This window comes from Ostrea edulis, chromosome 4 (assembly GCF_947568905.1).
Source record: "Ostrea edulis chromosome 4, xbOstEdul1.1, whole genome shotgun sequence".
Lineage (NCBI taxonomy): Eukaryota > Metazoa > Mollusca > Bivalvia > Ostreida > Ostreidae > Ostrea > Ostrea edulis.
In genome coordinates this window covers 77,322,002-77,338,345 of record NC_079167.1, presented here as the reverse complement: position 1 = coordinate 77,338,345, position 16,344 = coordinate 77,322,002, and the positions used below count along the sequence as shown (strand labels likewise).

General features: G+C 36.0%; 1 protein-coding gene across 1 annotated transcript in view; it reads left to right on the top strand.

Moving 5' to 3' along the window:
- Positions 1 to 16,344, top strand: part of LOC125669163 (receptor-type tyrosine-protein phosphatase epsilon-like) — a 343,285-nt gene that overhangs the window by 318,099 nt on the left and 8,842 nt on the right. The window contains exons 9-17 of the mRNA XM_056163852.1: positions 6,064 to 6,196; positions 6,380 to 6,459; positions 6,699 to 6,877; positions 7,300 to 7,387; positions 7,470 to 7,540; positions 7,749 to 7,785; positions 7,957 to 8,054; positions 8,245 to 8,373; positions 11,215 to 11,363. Of these exons, the coding sequence (XP_056019827.1) occupies positions 6,064 to 6,196; positions 6,380 to 6,459; positions 6,699 to 6,877; positions 7,300 to 7,387; positions 7,470 to 7,540; positions 7,749 to 7,785; positions 7,957 to 8,054; positions 8,245 to 8,373; positions 11,215 to 11,363 (964 nt within the window). The remainder of the gene's footprint in view (positions 1 to 6,063; positions 6,197 to 6,379; positions 6,460 to 6,698; positions 6,878 to 7,299; positions 7,388 to 7,469; positions 7,541 to 7,748; positions 7,786 to 7,956; positions 8,055 to 8,244; positions 8,374 to 11,214; positions 11,364 to 16,344) is intronic.

Sequence of the window (16,344 nt, the reverse complement as noted above, 5' to 3'; positions counted from 1 at the left end):
CTTCTCAAATGCGATAAAATTTGGTGGTTTTTTTTTAAGTTTTGAAAGTTTGTAAAACCTCTTCACACCAGTAAATATTTTTCCTAAAAAACTATCACTCTTCATTTTAAACTTTTATCAAAAATATTCAATGTACGTTGTTATTCTGAATGGTATGGTGTTTGTGAATGAAGGAATTTGTCAAACCTGTCAATATTTTCTTTCTTTCAAAATTGAAGGTTTTATGAAAATGATCGGCTTCATGTCGATATGAAATATGACATGCTATGTGACATTTTATGAGCTGTGTTATGGAAGTTTATTTTGATTTTATTGAAAGTACATGCTATTTATCAAGTAATATCAAAGAAACATAGATATGATATCCATGGAAATATTTGCCTTGTGCTATTTTTGCCTGGATGCATTGCAAAACGAGTTTGCTCCGTTTTTTATTTGCACATTACTGATTATTGGTAGCCTATAGTAATACGTAGATTAACATAACATTGGATTGAACCTTTTAGGGTATTAGAGAAAATAAATCAGTGGCAAAATATCTCTACCTACCGTAGTAATTTTTAATGTTTTGAGATAAATTATTTTAGAGATCATCAACATACTTTTTAAGCTTTATTTTATACCTATTTATCTTACATTCAGAATTATATGCATTATTTTACTAATATCTGTCAGTATGTATGTTATATGCAGGCCCATATTGAAAACTAGTGTTACCGTTAAATATGTAATTCTGGATCAATAAAGGCCGTATTATTATTATCATCATTGTATATTTCTCTTCTTTTAGTTTGCATTGATGGTTGGTATGGAGAAAACTGCTCTGTACGATGTAATGAGAACTGTGTCAATCAGTCATGTGACCATATCACAGGCAGCTGCACATACGGATGTAAACCAGGATGGGGGACTCCCAACTGCAAACAGAGTAATTCTAAATACGGTGTTTCTTGTCAATATTCTTTGCATCATATAGCTTTAAAAATATCAAAAAATTCTTTTCCAGCCTTGGTATTTCAAATTATCCCAAAATTAGTACAAAAATTATCTTAAAGTGTAAACATATTTTTTCCAAAATTTTTTTGTATAATACTATTAACTTTTAGAATACAAATACATGTGCGCTTTAACTATGTATGACATACATGCATATTGAATGCTGTCTGACGTGTTTCATACCAACTGTTAGACCGTTCTTTATATACTAATTTTGACTACGGATTACTCCGTTTACCTGATAAGATCTAGGGTCCACGACAGGTGTGATCGGTCAATAGGGTATGCGTACTCCTTGTCATCTGATTTCACCTCTGGTGTTTCCAGGGATCTGTGCTTGCCCTGTTCTCAATACTGTGTCCTTTAATGATTTATGGGATTGGTTGCAGTTTGATGTCTTAAAATACACTTTTTCATCTTGCAGGAAAAGCTCGAACAATAAATGATAATCTTATATTGCTTCCCTCTAATGTTCTTCTAGAATGCTCAGCAGGAAAGTATGGCAAAGATTGTAGAAATCCCTGCAACAGTCAATGCAGAAACATGACATGTAATCCAATCACTGGATCTTGTCTGGAGGGTTGTACACCAGGATATTTGGGAAGTTTCTGCAACAAACGTATGTAGTTTGTTAAGAATAGTAACAATTTTGTTCATTTCTCATTAATTGCGAATATGTACATTGTGTATGTATTTAAGCATGTGACGAAGGAACATATGGACTCGACTGCTCCCAGAATTGTTCTCAAAACTGCCATGACGTTTGTAAAGCTGTTGACGGATCCTGCACGTGTTCCTCTGGGTGGACGGGGTCCCCTAACTGTAGTGAAAGTAAGTGCTTAACTTATATTTTGCCAACAAATATTCTATTTTAGCTCACCTGAGCTGAAAGCTCAACCGAGTTTTGCTGATCGCCTGTTGTCCGTCGTCTGTCCGTCCGTCTGTCTGTCAAAAAATCTTGTGAACGCTTCTCTCCTATATCGCTTATCGGATAGACTTGGAACTTTGTACAGTCCTTAATTACCATTTGTAGATGTGCAAATTGGTGATACAGGAGGATCCAATTATTTTCCTAAAAGTTGTAGTGGATCTAAGAGGGTGGAGGATGTATAATGGCTTGTGAACAGTTCTCCTCTTATATGGCTTATCTGATAGATTTGAAACTTTGTACAATGCTTCATTGCTATTTGTAAATGTGCATATTGTCGGGACAGGAGGATCCAATTATTTTTCTAAAAGTTATAGTAAATCGGAACAGGAGGGTCCATTTGTTATCCTTGAAGGTATAGTGGATATGAGGGGTGGGGTGTAAATTAGTTTGTGAACACTTCTCCTATGTAGCTTATTGGAGTTCATAATGTCCATGCTCCTGTTCATGCTTTCTCCTCCATACCATGCAGTACATTAAGGGGAGGAGGTTTCATTTGGATCACTTCCAGTTTAGGGCGCTGGGGAGACATTTGTTTTTCATAAAAACAATCTCTAGTTAAATATTACGTTTGTAAGTCATTGTCGCTAAGTAAGTGATTCCTTGGTTTAATGAGCTGACTTACTGGGTCAAGCCTCAAGATCTTTGGAGTTTATCATCACACGTTCTACATTACATTTCAAATATATCCCATGTCTTAGATTTTCTCCTCACGCACTAAGAATCACAATGTGGCTATCGATCGAAGTAGAATCGTCTTATATATCTACATAGGTTATATATTTACAATCACTTCGTCAAGTTACATGTACCACTTGAATTTGTAGACGTAAGATGTTGTGTACAATTACTTCATGCAATCGGTTTCTACCAAATTATCAAGATTGTATTTTTTAAAGTATTGAAACGTTCCGCACCAAGACCAGTTGTAAAATTACTATAATTAATGGTTTCGATGGTTTCAAAGTGTGTGAGCCCTTCTGTGCCTGGCTGAAATCAAGTATTGACAAAGATGATTAAAAGTTCCTATAAAATTTATTAAGGTTAAGAGAAAAACACAAAGTCAAAATATGTTCTGTAAATTCCATGGGTTGATCTCGGGGTTGACCTTCTCCTATCTTGGGGGTGCTGACCGGATATTCTCTCAAATACACAGAATGTATGAAGGTGCTGACTTTCACTTTTACTAGAAGGTACACTGATTGTATGAAGGTGTTGACTACTATTAGAAGGTACACTGAGTGTATGAAGGTGTTGACTTCTATTAGAAGGTGCAAAACATTGACCAACAGGTTGATAACCTTCTGTGTAAACAAACAATTCTAAGTAGACGGCTATTAAATAAGTCCTTAATATATATCAATCAATTCCAGAGAAGATGTTGACTATTCTATGGAGAAGGTGTAGTAAATAAGGGGATGGTAATGATGATGCTGATGCAGAAGGGTGATGCTAATTGAGATATTTGATGAATGAAACATAATAGCAAATATTTCCAACTAAACAATAAGGTGTTAAATATGCACCTTCTGACTGGGGATGTCGGGCTGAAAAAGTTGTTGTTGACTCATCTCTGGGGATGCGGTGACCGAAGTGCTGAAATCCAGTCGGGTTCGGCAATATATAGCCTGTTGACGTCACGTGACCCCGACCTCATACTTATTCATGAAGTAAAATGGCTGTCTGCAGAGTAAACCGTGCAGATATATGCTGCAGAGAAAACGGTTGATACGGATTATCTCCGATATTTAACATCATCAAGAGAGTTAAATGTAAGTTTTTGACACTTGTAGGTCTTGCCTAACATATTCTTATTGCATGATAAGACGTATTAAAGATAAAATCTCGCTGAGATTTGAAGGTGCTGAGCACGTGCGTTTACGATGTTCGTCGAAGTATTCAACTGTCTGGGGTTGTTTAACTACGTTAATCTTCAACTTCTAATACCTTAAAGTTGTATAATAGTTGATAGGAATCTTCCATGTTGTAATCATACTCTTTAGATGATGTAGTTTGATGATTTAATACTCTTTTCGTATGAAAATAATACTGTGTTTGTACAGTACCGTACTAAAGTAGTCACCGTATATTAACAACGGAGTGTAACTCAACAACTCAACATGTAGGAGAATTAAACTATTTTACTGCAGTAATAGATATATTAATATCATTACCACAAGTTCTATAAAATATCTGATAATATCAATAACAATGCAATAATCTAAATAAATATATCAAACTAGTAACGATGCCATATAAGCCTATTCCTTCATTGAAATCTCTGATAACATCAACAACGATGCAATAAATTCCTAACAAATTCCTGGAGCATAATAGTATATCAAAGTTCCACAAAGTATTTAAACCATTCCATATCCTGTGATCAATCTCATAACTTCTATATTTATATTACAAATCGTATTTTTCTCCATGAACCAACCAGTTTCAGAGCGCGACACAATCCGTTCATATTGACTATGCGCTTGCGCGATTCACAAAATTTGTCTCAAATCCAAATCCGTTCAGATTGACCATGACCAGGTCAAAAATGCTGTTAATTTCTTAAATAAGCAATACAAAATTTAGAGTTGGGCAAACACGGATTCCTGGATATACCAGAGGTGGGATCTTGTGCCTAGGAGGAGTAAGTATCCCCTGTCGACCGGTCACACCCGCCGTGAGCCCTATATCTTGATCAGGTAAACTGAGTTATCCGTAGTAAAAATAAGTGCGCTAAGAACGGTTCTCAATCGAATTCAAAATTATATCCTGCAATGTGCATTATTGAATAAATGATAGTAGCAGTTAGCATTAACCTCATAATTGTTAGATTTAATTTGTCATTAAAAGTCCATAAATAAATAAAATTCGATATTACTACATCAGACGAAATATCCCCATATTCGAGTCAAATTCACTACTGTGTTATAGCTTTTGTGGAACTGGGATTGTAAATCACTAGTTATGCTAAATATACCAGGTATATAAAAAACGTATGATACTATTTTGTAATTGTACAGATGCAAAAATCTCTAGTTTTTCACCGCTGAATGTTTGAAAAGGGGAAGTAACTCCGTTTGGAGTTATCTTACGTTATCCTGCATTAATATACCTAATGTTAAGCCCGGGTTCCGTTCTCGGTACCAGCGTCCCGTCAAACCATATACATTTTCATAGATAGTACCTGTTTCTTCGTCAAGCGTCTTAACACTACCTGATGCGGTCGTGAGCACCATGCATAACTCAAAATTTTGACACTTCATCTAAAGTTGGATACGACTCGGCAAGAGTCAACAATTAACGAATCGGACCTTAAACGAGTATTTGGACCCGTCCAGGTTCAGTATGAAATTCAAATAACTCCACCATGCCAGGTTATGATAGTTCAACACCTATCAAAGGAATGTATTCTATATCAATCAGTATATTTTTCGATGTTGTTTTGTTTGTAAAGCCGTAAACGCCGAAATTAGGTCTAAATTTGAAGCCCTTCACCGGTATTGGTGACTACTGCATATGAGTGAAAATTCTCGAAAGGGACGTTAAAACAAGATACAATCAATCCATAATCAAATTCAGAATCTGAATAACGACCTAAGAATTGACGTTAGACAGGATTAAACCTCATGACAGACTGTATTAGCAAACTAGGTCGTTATAACTACCATAACATTTGCGAAATGTTGACTTTAAACAAGACTGTTGAAACACATAGAAGATAAACTTGTTTGTCATTAGCCTGCCTCGTGTTAAAACTGTTCATACGCAGAACAAGCTCATGTGTACCAAATCAGTTGAAAAACATAAACAACATACGCAGGTGATAATAAAGTATTGCTACATAGATATTGGAAGATGACGATAGAGAAGATGAAATCATCCCGTTTGTCATTAAGATGAGTTGTTGGTTTGCCGTTTACATTTATATTCAATGAAATATTCAAGTACGAATCAAATATGGAAGATTATCTGTGGTATCTTTTATTGCAAGTTAACTGCATATTGAATCGATCTATGTTGAAACAAAATGGTACATTTTCAAAATTTTCTCTTGTCCTAAACAGATAGGCAATAAAACAAACGTTCTATGTCAATTCTTCTCCGTTATCCTACGTTTGAGAGAATATTTCCATTATCAGAATCTTCGTGGTCAGGGGGTTCTGCAGCACAGTCCGATACGACAGATTCTGGCGCAGTAACAGGAGCGGTGGGAGGGGCGGTGGGAGCCGTGGGTCTTATTGTCGTCATCATCACAGGGATACTGTTTATACGGTACATTTTATTGTTAATCTATTGACAAATGAATCACATAATGTATTTTTAACCATTTTCTTTTGTGAAATTTATACAGAAGAATGAATCAATTTTAAGCGATATGTTAAAATAAAATTCTTAAGACCTTAAAAATGAAATATAGACAAACCTTCCTCTCAAAACTAAAACTTCTTTCTGTAGATGGAGAAGAAAGAAAGAAAGAAAGCATGAAGATACGGAGACGGTAACGTTTTCGTCTGTCTCAGAAACGTTGAGAATAGGTAATTCTGCTGCTGTAAAAGATACCGTATTGTTAATAATATCAAGTACGGCATATTATATCAACAATATTCATTATTAAGGTAACTATGTTAGAAATGTTTATGTTTTAATCATTGATTTAGTGTGGGGGGGGGGGGGAGTTGAGCACAGGCAAAAGTAAATATTATCGTGTTGTTAATTTTTCCTGTTGGCTTGCATTAGCATTACGTGTCGTAATTCAATTCATAATGTTTTACAGGTGATAAAAGACATGAAGATATGGCAATGCGTGGAATCGGAAATCCTGGCTTAGAATTAAAAACTAACGGGGAAATGCTAACGACGAATACTAAATTAGACATATCTGTCGCAGATTTTGATACAGCAATATTCCTCTTGTCTGAAAATCAGAATGCCAAGTTCAAAGAAGAATACATGGTATGCGTCTTTTGATTAATAAAATTATGTAACAAATGAATCGTACATATGAATAGTTCAATTGAAATTAAGTGGATATTGTACATGAGTGTCTGTAATTTCTTGATATATGGAAATTATTTAGCAAAAGGTTTTAGTATTATTTCCTTGGAGGCTTTAAACTGATGGGGGTTTTGTTTTTTTGTTTTTTTTGAAAATATAACTCATGTCTTAATTTGTTCATTGTACAGGTAAGTGTGGAATCAAGTCATTCAAAATATTTGACGAAGACTTGTAATAAAGATTAAGAATCAGTTCTCACGATTCTGTACAGAAATAGGATATTAAATGTATTCTGTTAATGTTACATATATATTTCTTATTACATTAACATTATTTCTCTACATATAGAATTTTATCGTTTCATTCACTGGTGTTTGTAGACAATTCCTAGAGGAGAACTACACCCATGTAATGAAGGAAAGAAACAGGAAAATGTTGCCAAAAATCGGTACACCACGATTTTCCCGTGTAAGTGTCTCAATGTGACGTTCTTTGGACTAGTAATAAGTGTTGTGATAAATATCAACAGTGTACATTTTATTTTGAGTAGATGACCATTCACGTGTTGTTCTGGAAACATCGCCAAAAGAGTCAGACTACATTAACGCGAATTATATTGAGGTCAGTGATTTGAATCGATTTTTATAGTGGTTAATGTTAATGAAGTACACAAATAAAACTGTATCGCCAAAGAAATAAAATCTACATATATAATGCAAATGAGTAGCCATCATTTAGTTTTTATACAAGAAAGGCAGATTGAAATTGTTGAAAAATCAATGAGTAATTTTGTTCGTAATATTAATCTTCAATTTCGTCATGGTCACAGGATGTGCAAGGACAGAAATCGTATATTGCAACGCAAGGTAAATACACAATATATATCTTCATATATCGATTTTCAAGTGTGCGTTATTATTCCAACATATTTTGTGAATTTGTAACATTAAAATAGACGACTGGACATGTCATTTTTTTGGTGATTTGTTTACTCTTATTCCTGTGTGAGTTTCAATATGACTGTTTATATTTATCAGGACCAAAATCAAAGACAATTGTTGATTTCTGGAAAATGGTGTGGCAAGAAGACATTAGTGTAATTCTTTGTCTGACAAATCTCAAAGAGGGAAATAAGGTTAGAAAGAGACTTGATATTATAGATTTAAAATCAATCTTTAATAGCATGCATACAAGGGATACATTTTGTACATATGCAATAAGTTGATAATAAACTGATCACATGGCTCTACATGTACGTAACGTGATCTTACTCGCAGTAAAGTTGTATTATGATAATAACCTTACTTGGACCTTATCTTTATCAGAACAAATGTGCCCAATACTGGCCAAATTCCAGTGACAAGATAAAGAAAGGCAACATCAGCATACGAAACCAGAAAGAAAACGTATACGCTGACTACGTCATCAGACACTTCCGCTTGCAAAATAGCGCCGTGAGTATTGCATGTTTACGTCATTAAATTTTCTACGTCAGCTGAGAAAATGGGTCACGCTATGACCAAAATTATATTAAAGTATGTGAAGCAGAATTATCTGTAATATAAGATTAAAATTGTCATGCAGAAAATGTGCACCTATATAATTGATCAAAAGTGGATTATGAAGACAACTAGATGAAAGGTTATGTGCTTATAATAAAATGATAAACCATACTTTAATTTACACTATCTCTCTATGTATATTGAGTCTGAACATGACAGGAATCAAATTGAGGATATCCTGATAACGGAAATATTCATATCTAGTGATCAGTCATTCAAATACTTAATTTGTTAAACACCACTCTGATTCCACGCACAAGTACTCTGAAGTTGAAATAAAAAATATGCTAGAGTTCCTCATTGACAATATCTTCGTGGTCTTTGGTGATCAGGTCTTCCAACAGTCTGTTGGAATTCCCATGGGCACGAATTGTGTTCCTTTGTTAGCTGACCTGTTTTTATATTCATATGAAGCAGAATTTATTCAAAAACTTCTAAGCGAGAAGAAAAAAGCTCTCGCTGTGACCTTCAATTCGACTTTTAGATATATCGATGACGTTTTGTCTATTAACAATGATAGCTTTCATTCATATCTCGATTTGATATATCCCTGTGAGCTCGAAATAAAGGACACCACAGAGTCATCCACTTCTGCTTCATACTTAGATATTTTATGGAAAGTAGACATTAACGGCAAACTAACAACTCAACTGTATGACAAACGGGATGATTTCAGCTTCTCCATCGTCAACTTTCCACATTTATGTAGCAATATTCCATTATCACCTGCATATGGTGTTTATATCTCTCAACTGATTCAATATGCAAGGGTTTGTTCTGCATATAGTCAGTTTTTAAATCGAGGTAAGCTACTGACAAACAAGTTGATGGTACAGGGATTTCAACAGTCTCGACTGCAGTCAGCATTTCGCAAATTATATGGTCGTTATAACGATCTAGTTCGTCAATACAACCTTGCATTGGGTTAAATGCTGACTGACGTGTTTCATACCGATTGTTAAGCCGTTCTTGGCACACTGATTTTGACTGCGGATAACTCCGTTTACCTGATCAGGATATGGGGCTCACGGCGGGTGTGACCGGTCAACAGGGGATGCTTACTCCTCCTAGGCACCTGATCCCACCTCTGGTGTGGCCAGGGGTCCGTGTTTGCCCAATTATCTATTTTGTATTGCTTGTAAGAGTTATGAGATTGATCACTGTTCGTTGTCTTCACCTTGCATCTAGTGAATTGCACCACATACCGTAATGAACATAGTATGCTTTATATCTAATGTATAATTCACAGTTTGTTGCCTAATTTTGTTTTTGGATAGTTCAAGATTGTGGAATTTACAACATACGATGAAGATAAATTGCACTACATTGCTAAAGTTAATTTGGTAAAGCTTAGATTGTTCCCATTTCCACCTTTACCACTCTAACTGTAACATTAAAAGGTAACAATTAACAATTTCTACCTTGATCGCAAATGCATACATAAACACATTACTAACTTCCAAACAAATATGTTTTATGTAGAACGTTTTGTATTTACGTGCTTCAGTTGTAATGTTGGAAATTTTGTAATAACTGGATCAGTTTAATTAAAGCTTTACAGCATGACAGTTAGACTGCTACAATAAATGTTTGAAGACTTTAAATCGTCATTTAATTAGTATTTTGAGTTTGGTATGCATATGTAATTGAATTCAAGAAGGTACATTTAGTAGTGGGATTGGTATACATATATAGTTGAATTCAAAGAGGTACATTTACTAGTGAGTTTAGTTTGCATACATGTAAATAGCTGCATTCTAGGATATACATTTAGTACTGGAAATGGAGTAGCACCGACAGTATTGATCAGGAAAGGTGTATGCACGTTTTACCGTAATTAGCATAATATAATGTAATTTTAATATGTGTTTTGTATAAAATTCCTAAAACATAAGGAACTTGTAAATTTTCTATCATGTTCAAACATGGGAATAGATTGCATTCCATATGGCAAATGTATTTGTTTTACCTGATAAAACATTTGGTTTTCATTTTCATCATTTTTTAGAAATTTTTAGCAAGTTTCGATAGAGTATACCAAAATTCTAGAAAATGGAAGGTAACATTTGCGTATGAGCCATGTAGCTACTGAGGATTGAAGAGCTTAAATCTTGCATATCTTCCTTAAAAACTGTCAAGCTCAAAGTTATAGTGCACATGATTTGCGATATTTATATTTATTTAGCGATATCATTTTGTAATATACGAGTAAAAGACCTGCACAGGATTAAACATTAGAGTTCTTTCATGCAGGAATTTTATAGAAGTTTCTCAAGACTGAGGTAAATCTGAGGTTGATATCAAGAGACCTGGTGTCGTTTACAACTAAGACTGAAATGCATCCTCAAAAGTTTCTTAACCTGCATGGTTACACTAATTTGGAAGATGCATGGAATATTACTTTCATTTTATGTAATGACTAAAGACAAATCCTTGAAAATATATTAACATCATGCCTACCCGTCATAATTGTAGTGCAATATAATGAAATTAACTCATGATAAAATATGCAGGCCATTATGTGATGAATTAAGAATCGAAGAATATGATGCAGGTGCCAGAATGCAGAATTTTAAATGTCGTATTCTGATTATGAAACATCAGTATACAATTTGTTCAATTTATATGAATTATAATATTTTGGTACGTATCTTTTCGTCACCTTTCTCTGCAACAGATATATCCAATATTTCCAACTCTCCATATAGGTGATCATTAACTGTTTAATTTCAGGATAAAGTTGAGCGTGACGTGTGTATGTTCCACTACATGCAGTGGCCAGACCACGGTGTTCCAGAACCGCTGGCTCTCGTGGTATTTCATCGACACGTTCTGAAAACTTCTGTCGAACATCCAGGGAAGTACACTCTTGTCCACTGCAGGCGCGTATTACTATTTATTCTTTCATATTTTTCAATAGCAACATAGTATAATTCATCCACTGAATATTTTCACATTGTCGAAATCATAACAGTGATATGTTTAGTGTGAAAATAACATTACAATTGGCACAATTTGTGATAATGGCATGGACATAATCCCTCGCTGCAAACCGTTCTTTGAAGAAAGATCAAGAGTATGTGCAGATAAGTTTATTATCGTGGTCATTAATATAGCAAGTAACATCTACACTCAAACACACGCATGCACACAACAACGTTCATACACACAAAAACAAACCAAAAATATAACAAAACAAAAAGAAATATGAATTTACAGACGATTACACGTGTACCCGACTAAAGCTAAATGTTACGTTATGTTGCCTTATGTAAAAAAAAAAAAAAAAAAAAACCCAGCAGACTTGTCTCTTGAATTCGAAATATGTTACACAGGATGGCGAAACAAAATACGTTGACTAAAGAGTTACCACACTTTACACAACAGTAGTTGGCTATCTTCAGACACGTGGTGACACTTTGTCCATCACTCGCTCAACTTTTCTGTAGCCGTGAACGTATTTCCTGTACTTCTATAGGTCGTTCTCCAATGCTGTTCAAATATCTCAGAACGCCATGTTATACATGTTGCGAGCACCTGCTCGAGCCATACAATAACACACACAGCTGGTCACCTATAATTACACAGTAACAGTCGGGGTTTTTACATATACATTATATACTGAAAACTTGCATATGTCGGGTATATTGTGTAATACAAATAAACTGGTTACATAAATTTAAATAGAGTAACATGTAACATGTTAACATGTAAATGTACATACAACGCAGGCCCAGTAAACCACAAAGGTAAAACTCTCGACCACACAGGTCTATCATTTTCATACATTGGGCGGACACATCTTCCCACTTCCACGGCCCGGTCAGAACTAACACGTAAGCATTTACAAACCGGTCTGACAGCCGTGACCAACTATCCGTAACGACTATATGATGAGAACAAACTATGGAACGCCATAAAAAGCATAATAAAACAAACTCGAATTGTGACAATACCTCCCCTCTCAAGGTTCAAAATTGGGAACCTTATTTTTGAGCGTTAATATGAAACGACAATATTTACAAAACATCGCGACTCAAAAAGTCTGCACCAATGTTGTCAATACCTTTGATTGCTTGAACTACAAAATTATAAGATTGTAAAAAGATGGCCCAACGCATCAACCTATCATTTGAGACTTTTGATCTGTTCAGATACACCAATGGTTGATGATCTGTCTGAAGGATGAAAGTCCTACCATACAAGTATGCTTGAAACTTTCTTACAGCCCACACAATTGCTAAACACTCTTTTTCAATCACAGAATAATTTTTCTCTCTTTCATTCAACTTTCTACTTTTGTAAAATACTTACTCTGTCCAATCTTGGCAAATATTTCCTCGGGATCAGGCATTGGTTCAGCATTGAACACACTTACCTGGTTTAGCTTTCTAAAGTCAATGCATATTCGCTTGGAACCATCAGTTTTTTTGCAATTACAATAGAGCTGGAGTATGGAGACTCGGAAGGTTCTATAATGTCCATCTCAATCATTTTCTTGATTTCGTCCCTAACGGAATCACGTAAAGCAAATGGAATCTGATACGGCTTGTTACGGACAGGATCTGAAGTTGTCAGATGAATCTCATGGTGAGCTAAATGAGTACGATTAGGTAGATCCGATAAAACATCTTTGAATTCTGAAAGAATCTCTCTGACGTCTTCTTGTTGCTGTGTAGTCAGATCCTTATCAACATGCACGTCGTCAAATGTTTCCTTAGCTTCGGCAGGCGGTACCTCTAAAGGAAAATCACTCTCGCTATCTGAATTCTCAAATGCGTCTTCCTCTATGATAGCTCAAGAACTTAGAACTTCACTAGTATCTATTTTTCGTCCGACGTATTTCTTCAAAAGGTTGGCGTGGAAAGTCTTGATTTTGCCCTGAACATCAACTTTGTAATCAACCTTACCAGATTTATAAACAATGGTAAACGGACCTTTCCATTGCATGAGTAGTTTATTGTTGTATGTAGGGAGGAAGATTAAGACCTTGTCTTGGACACTAAACGAACGTTACTTTGTTTTCCGGTCGTAGTATTTCTTGTAGCGCTGACTGGACTTCTGTAATTACTTTTTTGCTAATTCACATGTTTCTTCTAAACGTTCTTTTAAGTCTAACACATACTGATAAGTGCTCTTGACCTCTGGATCCTTTAGTTCCTTTGTCCACATCTCTCGTACTACTGACATCGGTCCACGAACTGTTCGTCCATATAATAATTCAAAAGGGGAAAATCCCATGCTTTCTTGAAGAACTTCGCGATATGCGAACAGCAAAGGTGCTACATACCTGTCCCAATCCTTGGGTCTTTCAGCGGCCATACGTCTTAGCATTTGTTTGAGTGTTCCATTGCACTTCTCCACTAAACCATTGCAAGCGGGATGATATGGAGTTGTTGTTAGCTGTACAATAGAAAGTAAACGACCTACCTCTTTCATCAGGTTAGATGTAAACTGGGTTCCCATATCTGATAGAATATCCTTAGGAATACCAAGTCTAGTGAAGAATTCAAACAATGCCTCAGCAACACGTTCTGTCTCGATGCCCTTGAGTGCAACAGCTTCAGGATATCTAGTACTGTAATCAACCATGGTAAGTACATACCTGTTTCCACGATCGGTTGCTGGAAAAATGGGTCCAATCAAATCTACAGCAACTCGCTCGAATGGAGTATCGATGAGGGGCATGGACTCTAGTGGAACAGGATATACTTTACCTTTTGGTACGGTTCGCTGACACACATCACAAGACCTACAGTATCTTCCTACGTCTCCTTGTACTCCTGGCCAATAAAAATTCGACAACACTCTGTCTGTCGTCTTTTTCACTCCCAAGTGACCAGACAATACACAATCCTGTGCAAGATTCATGACTGTAATACGATGTGGTGATGGAACAACAAATTGTCTAAAGATTTTATTGCTACTCACCTTAGGAGACTGAAAATATCGGAAAAGCAAATTATCTTCCATGACAAACCAAGACACATTCTGTTGTCCTGTGAATTGTCGCGTACCAGTCCTTGCATACTCCCGATACTTATCTAGTGTAGCATCCTCTTTCTGTGCAACTCCCATATCATCTGCTGAGATCAAATTGTCAGTGATGCTCGTTACCTTCAGTGATTTATATTTCTCCTTTTCCTTCTGAATTTGACTTCTAGTCTGCACTGCTAAGCCTTTCACCATTTCCTGCGGATATTTTTCCACTACATTCTTATAATTCCTGCGATTGTCCCATTCTGGGTCAGGATTTGATGGATCTCTAGCGCCAATAATGTTACCTGTGATTAAACCATAGACTGGATTGTTCATACATAGAGCTTTTACCTTACCTGATATGAAAGGTGTATGTACGTTAATGTATGCTTCTGGAACATTCCGGACAGTTCCGTCAATGAGGACACATTCCACACTCCGTCCTGTCAGTTGATCTTGAGAAACGAGACTGTGTTTCACCACTACACCACTGCATCCACTATCTCGCAGAACCTCGACAGAATGATTGCCTACATACCCATCTAAAACTGGCATATCATGACAAACCCGACAAGCTCCACCAATGACAGGTAATATATGTCCACAACGTAACGTTACTTGGTTGTCCTGTATGCAACAATATCTTAACTTATCCGACAATATACACAAAGAACCAACATGTTTACCTGACTTAAAGGATTGATTCCTTTGTTGATTCTCATCCTCAACATCTATTTTCGGGAGTTGTGTCTTTCCAGATCGGGAAGTCGTTTGATAGGTTGCATCAGTAGTTAACATTGCCGCGCATTTGTTAGCGTTGGGACGATATCCGTTCTTTAACCTATCAAAACAATCCCTAGCTATGTGACCTGTACGTCCGCATTCCTAACATTTTTTTTTTCTTACCTGCACTTGGCAAAGATTTCTTCTGAACCTCTGCTGAAACTGATCTCACATCATCGGTCTCTACTCGATAATTTGTGCGGTCATAAGAAAATGAAGAAACACTGTGCGCTTCAATAAATTGTTCAGCTAAACACGTCATTTCTTTAATGTATTTTGGATGACGTTCACGCAGAAAGGTAGCAAGTGTCTTGCTACAACTTGAAATGAATTGCTCGCGCAACATTAGATCTTTTAACCCTTCAAACGTAGGTGGGGATTTCGCGAGCTCCATCTACCTTGTTAAATAATTGTCTATGCGCTCGAGGAATTGAGGAGGATTCTCGCCCTTATCTGGCTTAGTACCTCTGAATTTCTCACGAAACCCTTCCTCAGATAATCTAAATCTCTGAAACAATGAACATTTGAGCCTGTCATAATCAAATGCATCTCCGGGCGACAAACGAGAATAAACCTCAAGAGAAGTACCTGTGAGCAATGCACTAAGGTTTACTGACCATGTATCCCTAGACCACTTAGCATTTTCTGCGAACCTTTCAAATCTTTGCAGATAAGCATCAATACAATCTCTTTGATCATTAATAGGAGGAAGCTTAGGCAACTTAGCACGACCTTGAACACCTGAGGCTATGGTGACACTTTCATGTTTAGAGTTAATTTCTAATGCTAATGCTTCTGCTTTAACTCTCTCTAACTGGATTTGTTTCTCTAACAATGACATTTGACTGTTTGATTCTTTCATTTGCATTTCCATGGTTAACTCTTTTTCTTTTCTCCTCGCTTCTTGCTCACATTGCATTATCTGCAAATCCAGTTCTCTTTTTGCCTCCCTTTCCCTTGCTCTCTCCTCTCTCAACAGTTTATCTTCTTCCATTTTTCTTTCAGTTTTCTCTTTTTCTCTAACATATTCCAAAAACTTATCTCTTTGCAAACCTAACTTCTGCCCAATTTCTACTAATTTCTCTAACTCTTTCTCCATTT